Here is a 14,317-nt window from a genome sequence, read left to right as displayed (position 1 = left end):
TCATCTATTTTCCCAGCACATTCTCTTGAATATCAAATACAATTCTTTCATCTCCATAGGACCAAAAACCAATTGATTCTACAATTATTTTTCACTGTGTCTCAATTCTTCATTTCCCTCCTTCCCCAGTTTGAATTCTATAATCCCAAGCCCCTTGTCATTGTCTAGCTTCGTTTTACCTGCTTGGCAAACCTGGAAACCTGATTTAACCTAAGTCCCTGCTTTCTACATGCCAAAAACGGAACATCTGAATGCGGAGAAGAAAGTTGCCCAGCTCTGACTGGGAGTGTTGAATTCATGACTGCCAAACTCAAAAGGGTATTCAGTATCGCCTGGCAGTTCAAATTAGTCAGTCTCTTGCTGTCATAGGGTGACTATTGCCTACGTTTCTTCTCAAACCTCCACACCTTTGCCTGCACCACCATTCTCAGCTTTCACACGCTCCCACCACAGTATCGTCCCACCTTCCACATCTACGGCCATGAACTCTGCACTCTTTTGAGTTACCATGGATCTACTCTCTGCTCTTATTTAAGACAGATCCCATCTCCCCTCACTTCTCCTAGAACACCACTCCAATAATTCTCTCCTCCTTCTCTTGCATCACCAATTCATGATTCCCCTGGGGTCTTTTCTGTCAACATACGAACACACCATTAATTCTAGCATCTTCAAAAAAAAAATTGATTCTACTTTTCCCTCCGATTCTTAACTCCCTTTTCAGTAATCTCAAAAGGATTGCCTTTCCTCACTGTCCCAATTTCTTTCCAGTCTGTTTTACTTTTTTGAGGTAAAATTGGTGTACAGTAAACTGTATCTACGTAAAGTGCACAATTTGAAAAGGCTTGGCATATGTATTCACCTGTGCGATAATCACAATCAAGGTAACAAACATTTCTTTCACTCCCAAAAGTTTTGGTCTGTTCTCCTTGTTTGCCTTCTCTGAAATATTTCAGCATATTTAGCATTCCATTTTAACTCGTCTATTGGCATTTTGGCTGTATCTTTTTGTATTTTTGTTGTTGGTAGTGGTGGTTGCTCCAGGGATTACAATATAAACTTTCACATCTATTTGGGGTTAATAAACTAGAAACCTTACACCATAGAAATGAATCCCTTTACTCTTCCTCTACCAACCTTTGTATTAGAGTTATCATAAGTGTTACATCTATATACACTTTCTTTCAGCACTTTAAAGATGTTGTTCCATTGTCTGTTGGCATCCATGGCTTCTGATGAGAAATCCACTATTATTCAAATCATTATTTTTCTTCAATAACTTTAAATTTTTTATTTGGTCTTATTTGCTATATCTAGGCATAGTGTCTTTTAACTTCTTCTACTTGGAGTTCGGTAAGCCTTTTGAATCTGTACATGTTGTCTCTGCTCCAATATTTATTTCCTCTCCTTCTGGGATAATCATATATATGTTAGATTTTAAATTAAGCCCCAAGTTCCTAAAACTCTATTCATTTCTTTTTGTTCTTCAAATTTAATAATTTTTATCTCCAAATCCAGTTTTGCATTCGTCTATCACTTTCATTTTGCTATTAATTTCAGCAGTGAATTTTTTTTATTTCAGATATTGTAATTTTCAGTTCTACAATTTTCCTTTGGTTCTTCATTAGTTTTTATTTCTCTATTGATATTTCCTATCTTTTCGTCATCTCAAGTCTTCTTTTACCTCATGGTGTATCTCAGGGTTGTCTCTTGGGAATCGGTCACCTTTTCTTGGTTCTTTGTGTATCAGGTAATAATGTACTGTGTCTTGAGCATTGCTAGTGTTATTTCCTAGACTTTGGGTTATGTTCTGATCCTCTGGAGAATGCTAATGTTTCCGAGTTACATACCTTGCTTAAGTTCAGACCATAAGCTCCATTTTACCTTCGGTGGTTCAAGTCTCAATTCAGTTCTCTACGTGTTTGCTATGCTGGTTTCAGTCTGCCCTGCACATGTGGGGTTCAGGGTTAATCTGAGACTGATACAGGTTCCTCTGCAGTTAGGGAATCACCTTCTGTGTTGTTGTTTTTCCTAATCAGATCTGTCTGTTCCTCTCCCACCCAAACACCCCCAGGCCACCAACACCTCTCTCTTTCCAGTTCACAGGGACTCCCTTACCTGATTTTTTTGGCCAAAAAGACTGAGAAGTTTCAACTGCAGTTTAAGCCACCTGAAATATACTGATAAGCCACTGGGGCCTGCCCCTGGAGCAAAGTATTGAGAAAAAAATTTTTTTAAAGAAAAAGAAACCTGGTCCCTGTTCCACAACCTGCCTTCTGTTGTGGACTCTTCAAAAATCCTCAAGTAGTTGTTTTTGTGTTTCATCAAGACTTTATTTGTCGTCAGCAGGAGGGATGGGCTGTCAGGGAAACAAACATAATAGCCAGACTGGGAATCTCCCCACTCTTGTCTGAACCCCCTCCAGTCGTTTCCTTCTTCAGCACCACCCAACTACACTTCTCAAGGTGACCAGAAATTGCCTCTTACTTAACAGTTCACTTTCTCCTTCTACCTCACTGGACATTCTAAGTCTCCTTGGCTGGTTCCTGGTTATCACTCTGGCTTTATGGTGGAAAGCCCCAGAGCTTGCCCCTTTTCTAATACACTCCTTTGTTGATCATCTGGTCTGAGAAGACTCTCAAATTTGTATCAACTCTCAGGCCCCTTTTCACCTGCAGACTGGTGTTTTCAACGGCCTACTTAACACGTCCACTTGTGTGTCTAAACACATTTCTAACTTAAAACCTCCGACTACACCGTTATTATGCCACCCTTTCCCCACCTCTCCTCCCTGTCTTACCCTTCCCAATTAATGCCATCTCCATTTTTCCCAAAGCTCAGACCACTGTCCTTGAAATCCTTGATCCTTCTCTAATACAGATCAAGTTTCTTTATCCCCTACACAGCCCCAGCGATCCAAGTCACCCTCTTCTCATGTCTCAACTCACCTCCTGTTTCTTCCTTACCCTGTGTTTCCTAGCAGGGCTTCTACTGACACTGTGAAGATCACCATCTGTGGCAAAACATTCAGCATCCCCGATCCCCAATCACTGTGGCAACCGATCCCCCCTCACCCATGTGTGTACACACATGCAATTCCAAACAGCGTTACATGGATGTCAGATCACGTCGTTTCTCTGTACAAAGGATCCAAAGACTTAGCATGTTATTCAAAGTGAAGGCCAATGTCCTTCTTAAGAGCCTATAAAGGTCTTACATAATCTGATCTCATTGTAACTGTGATCTCACCTCTTCCTACTCTCCTCCCTCTCCATTCCAGCCACACTGATGCTCTTTGAATGAGACCATGAGCCCTCCTTCCTTGAGACTTGTGCTACTTCCCCAACCTACTTTGCTAATGTCTCTGCACAGCTCCCTCCATTATCTCCTCTTTCTCTTCATCGTCTTCTTGGTGAGGCTTTCTCTAGCTACTTTATTTAAAATCGCAAGCCTCGCCTTCGACAGTGTCTATCCCTTTCCTACTTTCTTCCCATAGCTCCTATCACCACCTAACATTTCTACATATTTAACTTATCATTCTCTATATTGCCTATGGCCTCCAACTAGAATATATGTTCCAGGAGAGCTGATGTTTTTGTTTGCTGTGTTCACTTACCTATTCCAACACTTAGAAAGGCATCTGAACATAACAGTTGCTCAACAAATATTTGTCAATTAATAGAATGACATAGGAATGGTGTACTTATCATGAGAAATGAATCGCATAATATACAAATGGCCAATAAGCATATGAAAGGATATCCAACATTAGTCATTAAGGAAACACAAATCAAAACCACAGTGAGGTACCATTTCACACTGACTAGGATAGCTATTATAAAAAAAAATTTTTTTTTAATTTAAAAAACAGACAAAAGCAGGATCTGAAGATATTGGAACCCTCATACTTTGCTGGTGATATATAATGGGACAGCTACTTTGGACGTTTGGCAATTCTTCAAAATGATACAGAGTCACTATGTGAGCCAGCAATTTCTTTCCTAGATATATGCTCAAGAGAATTGAACACATACGTCCATACAAAAACCTGTACGTGAATGTTCACAGCAGCACTATTCATAATAGCTAAAAAGTGGAAACCCAAATGTACAACTGATGAATAGGTAAATAAAATGTGTTACATCCATACAACTGAATATTATTCAGTGATAAAAATGAAGTACTGACATATCCTACATGGACAACCCTTGAAAACATTATGGTAAATGAAAGAAGTCGATCACATCCATATGAAATGTTCAGAACAGGCAAATACGAGCATATAGAAACAAAGGTGTCTATTACCTATATTACCTAGGACTTGGGGAGGTGCTGCGGGATGGGGAGTGACTGCTACTGTGTATGGGAGTTCTTTTGGGGGGTGACAAAAATGTTCTAAAATTAGATTGTGATATTGCACAACTTTGTGAATACACTAAAAACCACTGAATGTACACTTCAAATGGATAAATTGCATAGAATGTAAATTATATCTCAATAAAGCTTTTTTTTAAAAAAAAAAGAGCTGCATAATTCAAGTCAACAAATATTTAATTCACTATAGTTGGTAAATTGTGTCTTGTATCACATTTTCCCATTCCATCTGTGAACTTTCCACAATTCCTTATGTACACTGAATTAGTGGTCTCCTTCCCAGTTCCTTTAAACACTGTCAGTATCTAGTATGTGACCCATTAGATTGTCCTTAAACATCAAGGTCAAGTTGTCTTTCCTGAATTCTAAAAATCTTGACCAAACTCACTCTAAGACATACAGTTCAGTTCTTAAATAATGCAATTCACAAAATGATAATCAGAACTTCCTTGCCAACTAGGTATTTCTTGATTCAATGATTGCTCAGAACTGGATTTTTCTTCCTACTTCATTGGTTTCTGTAACACTGGGTTTTCGAAATCCTGTTAAAACCTGTGATTTTTTGCCTGAGAGAAAAAGAAAAATAGTTTAGATTGCATTATGACAACTGTAATAGCTAATATTTATTGCACACTTAGCTTGCACCAGGCAGCTACGTGAGCACTTTACATGTTAACTCATTTTAATCTTCACAACCTGTAAGATAAAGTATTATTATTTCTATTTTACTGATGAGGCACAAAGATGTTAAATAACTTGGCCAAAGTCACACACCTACTAAGTAGTGGAACAGAAATTCTAAACCTAGTGGCCCAGTTCCAACACCTATACAGAGAAAGGTCAGCCATGGGTCACTGAATTAATCCTTTTCCCATTTCACGAGTTATTAATACTTAATCCAGAGATATTTATGGAGTCCAATTAGATGTTGAGTGTTGAGGATAAAAACAAACAAAACAAAAACAAGACAGGGCTCCCGTTCTGGTATACTATTTAATGTGAGAGATAAACATACCATCAAGTAACAAAAATACAACGTAGTAAGCCTGTATCATAAGGTCCAAAGTCTAACCAGAGTGAAGCTGTAGAGGAGATCCAGCTGAAGATCTGAAGAAGGAGATGAGGAAGGATGAGGAAAGATGGTGCTGACAGGTTCACATTTCTTCCAGACAAAAGAAACAGCGCGTGCAAAAGCAAAGTGGTGGGAAAGAACAGCGTTCTGGAATGGCCTTCGTGTGACAGTATCAGAAGGGGCTGGTGAAAGTAGAGAACAGGTTGTGAGGGGCCTTTTATATTATGCTAGAGTTTGGAATAAAGAATACCAAAGAGTATGGCTATACGCAATCCTATTTGCATTTTGAGACGATAACTAAGGATTCTGATGGAGGACGATAGAGACAATAAAACAGGGATGCCAGGTAGGAGGCTGTTGGAACAACTGACAAGAGATTTTCAAAAAGAAGCAAATTAAATATCTGCAATTTATTTCTCTTTCAGGTGTATAAGCCATATGTGGTCCCAGGACCATGTATAGCAGCACTGCCCAACAAATATAAAGTAAGTCACATACACGTGTATGTAATTTTAAATTTTATACCAGTCACATTAAAACAAGTACAAGAAACACGTAAAATTAATTTTGGTAATAGATTTTATTTAATCATATCATTTCAACATGAAATCAATATAAAAATATTTGAAATGTTTTACAAACTTCTTTTAAGTTTTCAAAACCCAGTGAGAAGTTTGTACCTAAATGCTTCCCAATTTGGATGCTCAATTTGCCTTGAAACCACTAGATCTGCATTGAGATTGCATAAAATTTACAATTGAAAAAAAGTAAACTCTGATATCCAAGTTCTTCCAAATACACTTAACTGTTGCCCAACATTTGAATTGAATGCCAGTTTTAAAATTTAAATTTAAATTGATTCCATTGAAAAAGTAAAAGTTCAATTTCGCAATCACACCAGCAGTATTTCAATTGCTCAGTAGCCACATATGGCCAGTGGCTACCATTTCGGACAGCACAGATAAAAGCACTAAGGCACAATGAACTCACCAAACACTCCTGCTTGGCTTATAGCAGCTGCTCACTAAATATGTTTGTGACTATCAGAGAGCACAGGGTTTTAAAAGTGAAGAATTACTAATTCTAAACCAACGGCACATAACACAGTGTATAGGAGCAGAAGGTTCTTCTTGAGTCGAGAAGGAATAAACGTTCAGTGCATTATTCTTAATGGCTAAGTTATTTTAAAGAGCATTGTTCTTTAGACCAATTCTTTGTTCAGCTCATACAGAAGATGTAAACAATGATTGGAAGGAATCATTCTTTGTTATGACTGTACCTAAGAAAGAACAAAACACCCACACACAAAAAGTCCCATCATAGAACTTTAACCCATAAAATAATAGGTCGGGAAACAAACGCTGTGCCTTGAATAACAGTGCAAGAAATTGCTCACACACCCTGGGCAGGAGGAAAATCGTCTCCCGCCCTCTGCTGTCAGTTGCCTAGTACTGCATGGCTCCAACTGGGATCCAAACTGCATTCACAGTGATGATTGATTGATTGATCCAGAGAGGCTTTCCGCAGCACTGAGGAATTCACTACATGGTGACTATGCTTTCCTTCCTAAGGCTTATTTGTGAGCAGATTAACCATTCTAACACCTGAACAGGGAAGGCCAGAATTCTGGGTCTATGTGCGTTGGTTTTTCTGACTGGGAAATGGAGAAGATATCTTTCCCACCCTACTAAACTAGTCACAAAACTAGTGAAGAAGTGTGTACAGAGTCCTGTAATATTTAAAGGTGGGGAACGGATTTGACAAAGCCAGTGTGAAATACAGCAAATTATTACATTGGTATGGCAGGTAATTCAACAAGTACCATGACGCGAGCGGGAAGAGAGGTAGGTAGAGGTGGGGACCGGGACAGACTGCACGGTAAATGACAGTTCTGAAAGTGCAGCATCCTGAGCCGGGAGAGATGCAGGCCGAGGCACTGCCACCAGATCTATCCACGGACTTTTCAAAATTAAGGCATTTCGAATTTCATGCAAAATCATATTTTCAAAAGTCAGGAAACATTCTGTAGACTAAACAGATCAAGTCGCAGACCCCTAGTTTGCAATCTCCAAATGCACAGTTACAGAAGCTGAAAATAAGGAGCAACTCCAGACACAGTTAAAGTGAAAGCCAAAGTAAAATTAAAATAAAAGCTAAGTGAAGGACAGTGATTTTGAAGAAAGGATAATATAAACTAGATCACGAGCAAAAAAGAATAAAATCACTGCTGGGATCAGATGCAATCTAGGTCACTTTACATCCATATCAGGAATAAGGTAGATTCAATAGAATACGTACCCATAAAAACCAGGTAAAGGCCTTCTATTCAAAACTATATCTGGATTACATCTCCTAAAACACACTCCCACTACAAAACACCTGAAAATAATGAGTACAATTTTTCAAAACACCTTTTAAACTCATAGCTGAGCTAGCAAGAAAGTAAATTCCTAGAAGCCAAAAATGAAATGAAAACTTGAGGAAGGGGGGCTACTGAGATGATAGCTGCCAAGGGTCTAGAGGTTTTAGTAGGTGTTTGGGGGGCAAGCCAAGGCTCTCCTGAGGCAGTCTTCTTGTTGTCCCCCAAGTAAAATTCTCTCCTTCTTTACCAATAGGAGTTTTAGCTGGACCCCTTGTGAACACTATTACCATACACAAATGGAAGGGAGGGACAGAGGGAGGAGAGAGAGGAAGAAAGGGAAAGAGTCTGACAAAGAAAACTTGCCTGTGGTTGCTTTGGCTCTCTCAAGTGAAAGAAAATTCTGCTCTGAGAATTCATTACTCTGACTCTCAGGAGGGGCTATGGTTTCAATTCACACTACATATGTGGATTAAAAAACTCCGAGTGCAATGCTATCTTAAAGTAGACCTGGGTTGGTAGCGTTCTCAACTGCCTGACAGAAGCAAATGCAAATCCCCTCTGGAGGAACACATCTTCAGCCTCAGAATTCTCAAAGATAAATTCCTATCAAAGATGAGCTCACAAGTAAAAATCACAAACACACAAGGAGAAAGACAAAGGGGCAAAAGCCAGCAGGAAAATCAAATAAGACCCTATTGACTTTAGATATTGGACTTATCATGACAAAATAAGTATGTTAAAAAATGCTTAAAGAAAAAGTATAAGTATAGAACAAGAGATTATCAAAAAGTGACCGGGCATAATTTTTAAACAGCCAATTAGAACTCCTAAAAAAAAAAAAAAAAAAAGGGAAATTTAAAATTAAAAGAATTTCCAACAAAATTACCATAAAAAGATTTAAAAATTTAAAAGATGGCCTGAAACCACAATGACAATAAGAATATGAAAAACCGGTAATAGCAATGAAATTTTAGAAACTGGAATTGAAAAGTGACTTAGCCTATCAAGAAAGCTAAATTCTAAACTTATAGGGGGGACAGTGGGACTGAGAACAAAATTGACCCAAAGTGTAAAGAGGTGACAATTATCACTTTGAAATAGAGAGAAAAGGTAGACTTGCTTTTGTAACAAATCTTATAGAAATATTTGATTCTTTAAACTGTCTTGTGTAATTCTGATTAAAAATAAGAATGAAAACAATTCTCTATTTTCAAGAGTAATAAACTCACAGGACTAATAAAGCCAATAAGAGGGGCAAAATATCAATATACAAAAGTATATAAAATATATATTTAAATACTTAGGTTATCAAAAACAGGAATGACTTTCAATTTTATTTATACATACATAGGATTATTTAAATTATATCTGTACATACACACACACACACACACACACACACACACACCACTGGATCAACCTACATCAGGAGTCTAAAAGTGGTAGTTTTTAGGAATTTCTCAATAGATTATCTTAAAAGATACAATCATTACATCTAACAAGGGCTCAGTCTAGAAGGTCCAGTTAAAGGTTAGTTTATCTCAGTTTTCAAAGTGGCACCTGTGGACATATAGTTCACCAAGATGAGAACTTGTCGTTCATGTTGTTTAGAGTTGGTGCCCTTGAAACAAGTCATCACGTCTATCTATGAGAAAAAAAATTCTTCAAAGAAATGAAAACAATTTCATTGGCCCCAGTGATTTAACTTTTCTTCTGCCTTCTCAATATTTAACGATACAGAAGGCATTAGAATTAAATCTGAAAATGACATTGAGCTGAAAGCAGGATCATTTAATAAAGATGGCATTTTATTTCAAAAAGGTTTTACTAGAATGACACGTGGGATGTTGGAATTTGAGTCTTGGCATCACTATTTTAATACCTGTATAACTCTGGGCAAATGACTTTGCTTCTCCCCTCATCTGTAAAAGAGAAATGGTCACATCACCTACCTCAAAGTGACCGCAGTGATCAAAAACTTAACAACTCTCAAAGTGTGACCAGTTCAAAGTCCACGCACCTGACCTTCAAAAGGCCAAAACTCAAAACGTCAGAATTTGGAGTAAGGAAAGGTTTATTGATCAAAAAGGCCACAACCAAGATGGGGACCTAATCCTCAACACCATCTCAAAAGAATCGAGTTCAGGCTTCTTTTAGGTCAAGGGAAGGGGAATTGGGAGGAGCTGTTTGCAAAACTCAAGCACAAGCAGGATTCCTCTAATGATGAGCGAGTCGATATGTCAGACAAAGCGGGAGCTATGAGCCTGAAGGCCACGGGCACAAGGCAAGCTGGACCAAGATGGAGTCGGAGAGGCCGAGCATTTCACTCTGCTACAATTGCCCCCTTTTGTTGTTCATTCCTCAATCTCCAGGTTCAATTAAGAGGGAGGGTCAGCTTTTAAGATGGAGTCAGATCTGTCTGTCCATTGTGCCCCTCTCATCGGGCTCTTACAATCTCACACGCCCACCTCTTCCGCGAAGTTCCCTAAGCCTTAGAGGGGGCATTCTGGGTGTTCAATTTGCAAGCAGAGACCACAGCAATGGAAGAAGCAGCAGCAGCCCAGGATACCTGTATCCTAATATGAGACAAAGAATAAAGAGTAACTTTTGTGATTATGTCCTCCAGGACCCGAACCATGATGAGTTGGCCACTGTACTCGTATAAACACTTCCTTGTTCAGCCGACAAGTAATCTAGAGCAACCTGCTGTCTAGACAACGACCCATGTCAAGGACTGTTGGTGTCTTAGAGCCTGGGCAGTAGAATGCACCAAACGGCTGACTATAGGGGTTAAATTCCATACCATCAGTATTTGACAAAATTTACGGAAACAAAGGAAAAACAAAGGTTAATGATCAGAGCAAACTATAAGCCAGTTTCTAAGTTTTTAGGCTGGAAGCTCCTTCTGTAGTTTGAAATGTCTCTGATGACGTCATCAGGTGCTCAGGTAAACTCTGTGTGGCCTACACAGCATTACTCACTGAGCTTGTTTAAGCATGAGCTAATGTACCAACCGCTCTGAAATGTATTATCACGTCGTCCAGCTACAGTTTGCAATTGCAAGGTTCAGGAAAAGGGCAGCTTTAGTGCTTAATGATTCCAAGTCACTGGAAGAATTCAGGATTCAGTCCAGTTTACAAGTAGAAAACAAAACTTAAGGCAATGGACAGCACTAGAATCTAATATCCACAAAGGTATACTATAGTTCCTTTTGAAATATAATTTTCTAAAATCAAGCCCATTTTCACCAAAGATAGCCAAATTAAGACTAATTTATCTGCAACACAAGTCTTCTTTCAATAGACTTGGCCTGATTGTGTAAGTCCAGGAAGAATAGTTATTAACCATAGGTACCACCTGCTTTGGTGGAATTTTCCTAAAATCTTCACATTGAATTTTAAAAGGCCTGTCGAGGCCAGAAAATCCAAGGCAAGGACGTGCCACCAGACTCCGCCTGGGTGAGTTCCTCTCTTCCTGAGGTCCCCAGTGCATCCTGAGGTTCTTTCCTCTCAGTATAGCAAGTGCAGCGGCATTATCTCCATCAGGTAACACGTGTGCAGCCTGCGGGTTCTGTACAGGCAGGCGGTGAGCGTCAGGTGACGGTGCCAGGTCATGTGCGATGTGGAGTGGCTGCACCACGCTGAGCGGCCTGAGTGCTCTCGGTGTTGGTTCCCATCCACAGAACGTTTGAGCCCAGACTTCTTCTCCTGGATCAACAGGGGCCGCTTTAGCTGGCCGGGAAACGCCTCTCTCTCTCTGCAAGACGTATCCTATCCAACCTGGGGGAAGTTGCCAGACCAACCCCCATTCCAATGTCCCCTCCCCTGGTTCAGTATCTTGAGGAGCCCTGAACAGCAGCTGACGCTGGCCGTTTACCAGCCCTGGTGCCAAGGCATCAGGCTGGAGCCTTTGCCAGACATGCCCAGAGGAACTTCCCTTGTAGCAGCTCCTCAGCCTCGGCCAGGAGCCAGCCCTATACTGACGTCAGCGTAATTTGTTCTTCTAACTGCCTCGGCAATAACCTTTGCCCTCCTGTGCAAGGTGGAGGATTGATAAAGAGCCCCAGATGCGGGTTAGGAGCATAAATCTAGGGGCTCAGGGAATGGAACTGCTTTGTACCTAACTGCACAGGTGCCCACGTGCCCGCTTGGCACTGCTGTCCTGTATTAACTAGTACTCTCATGCCCTGGTCTCCTGCTCTCCAGCAACACTTGGCCAGTGAATAGACACCGCCCTGTTCAGCTGGAAAATAACCCAAAGCAATTCAATGATCTAATACAGCTTTGGCCAGAGAGACTATAAGGCCTCCTTTGGAGATGCTATGGCTTGAACAGTCTCATTGGCTATTACTCTTCAAGTTACTGAATGATTTCTAATCACATATTCATGAGCTCCCACTCCTTACCAGGGCGATAAGGTCCTGGCAAACGCTGGCTAAAAACCATCTTCCTGATAGCAAGGTAGATAGTCAGAATACTGGAGAGCGTCCCTTTTGAGCTGGTTGGGAAAATTTAAAGGAAGCTAATTGAATATTATATGTACAAAGGAGATGGTGTAAGGCAGGTGGAGTATTAGAAATATAGACAAGGAAAGTGAAGACAAAGATGCACGGAAGTGAGTTGCGCTTGTGCATTACTTATCTTTTGTTAGTTGTCTTCTAAACAGTAACTTGAGATCTGTTAGGGGTGTGCATGTGTATTCCGACTTTTGGGGAGTATCTCTGGCTGGAACAGGAGCACGTCTCCTTCTGCTTTCTGGAGGCCTTCTGAATGAATTTGTGTCAGCAGTGGAGCCCTCCTGGGTGTTCTTAAGAGGAGCTGGATCAATTTAACAGAGGAACGGATTATTAAAAGAACCCGGTAGGGCCTCACCCACTTGGGCTCAAGCTGATCACCAGGATGGTTGTTCTTCCATGATTTTAATAATAACCAATCTCTGGGGCTGACGCGATGGGAAGGTATATCAATCAGGTACATCTGCCTGCTAGAAGCAAACTCATGAGTAGTTATTAAAGACAGACCTCAGGACTGACTGTAAATGACAAAAACTTAAGATGGCATGGTTATAGATCTGATTATAACGTAACTGACAAAGGAATGTGCTTTTCTCTGAAACATAACACTTCCACATACCAAATGAAAATGTTGTATCAGGACATTGTAGATTCTAGAGATTATTTGTTTAAGTCCAGTAAGAATAGGAAATAACCATATAGACACCTTTAAATCTGCTTTGCTGGAATTTTCCTAAAATCTTCAGACTGAATTTAAAAGGCCTCTTGAGGCCAGAAAAGCCAAGGCAAGGACTTGCCATCAGACTTCTCTAGAACATTCATTCAGTAATAAGAATATATGCATATAAATGCAACATAATTATTTATTTTGACAAAGTTTCCCATGTAATTTCAACACACCAAAATAAGCCTAATAGTTGAATATTTCTCCTTTGCAAGGAGAGAAAACTAATCTTTTGAGGTGTTCCCGGGGCTCTTCTGAAACACTTCAGTTACTCCCAGGTCAAAACTATATTTGTAATTTAAATTTTGGGAAGTTTGTCAAAATACATCAAGAACTTTAGACATTTGACTAAATAGGATCATAAGTCATTACAAGCAATACTTAATTATCCATGTAACCAAAGTGGACCTAAAAAATTTCAAACACAAATACAGAAGTTTACATAATTGTTAGCAAAGCTTAGTTCTTACTACTGAGGCGATTCAGTTTTCTTATGTAATCAAGGACGTGGTTACAGCAACATAAAACACAGAAAATTATTTTGACAAAACACAGAATCTTTGCTTTCCAGGCAGACAACATTTTTCACATTATCAGTAGCAGACCAAGAGCTCCAGAAACTGTCCTTTTTTAGCAGAAAGAAAAATCTAACTCTAATTCTGCATCAGCTTGCTTTTGATATTTAAATTCACTTACTTGATTAAATTTATTTTAACTTAATAAGCTTGACCACACATAAAACTTCCTTTCTCAAGATTCTCATTTGGTAATTACTTAGAATACAAATAAATATCCATAATTTAATTTAGCTAACAAAACTTTCAAGTTCCAAGTTACCAAAGAGATTTAGAAAAAGCATTTTAAGTACACAATATAGTTATTGTTAAAGAGTTAACCTAAAAAAACTTGTAGAATAAGAGTATTATTTAATGCTGATTAGGATTCTAAAGATATGCCTACTTTACCAAACCAAACTCAAAACTAGATTTGATATCAAATATTTGCCCAGATCACGTGATTCTGAAAAGCGTTTGGGTTAGCTGTATTTTTGAGAATTCTTATATAAGCACTTGTTTAAGCCAGTTTAATATTCAGCTGTAGAAATATGTTATATATATACATAAACCTACAGATAACCACAGACAGATATCTCACAGCTTTCATTTTAAAACACTAGCTTTTGTGTCCCAGATACAATGCAAAACTCAGTATTTGCTCAGAAGACCAAGTTTTGCATAGCGTAAGAATTCCTTTAAAGCCGTTTTAAAATTA

General features: G+C 39.2%; 1 protein-coding gene across 2 annotated transcripts in view; it reads right to left on the bottom strand.

The window, feature by feature from the left end:
* Positions 1–4,765: 4,765 nt before the first annotated feature.
* The window catches only part of NUP58 (nucleoporin 58), a 51,841-nt gene continuing 42,289 nt past the window's right edge, over positions 4,766–14,317 (bottom strand). Inside the window, exon 15 of one of the 2 annotated variants that reach the window (XM_019736447.2) lies at positions 4,766–4,940. In XM_019736447.2, the coding sequence (XP_019592006.2) occupies positions 4,858–4,940 (83 nt within the window). In that variant the 3' untranslated portion in view covers positions 4,766–4,857. Of the gene's footprint in view, positions 4,941–9,864; positions 12,626–14,317 lie in introns of those variants that run through there. The other variant, XM_019736445.2, reaches the window with a different exon arrangement.

This window comes from Rhinolophus sinicus, linkage group LG04, assembly GCF_036562045.2.
Source record: "Rhinolophus sinicus isolate RSC01 linkage group LG04, ASM3656204v1, whole genome shotgun sequence".
Lineage (NCBI taxonomy): Eukaryota > Metazoa > Chordata > Mammalia > Chiroptera > Rhinolophidae > Rhinolophus > Rhinolophus sinicus.
The sequence above is the reverse complement of the archived record's forward strand: the minus strand, read 5'-3'. Positions and strand labels throughout refer to the sequence as shown.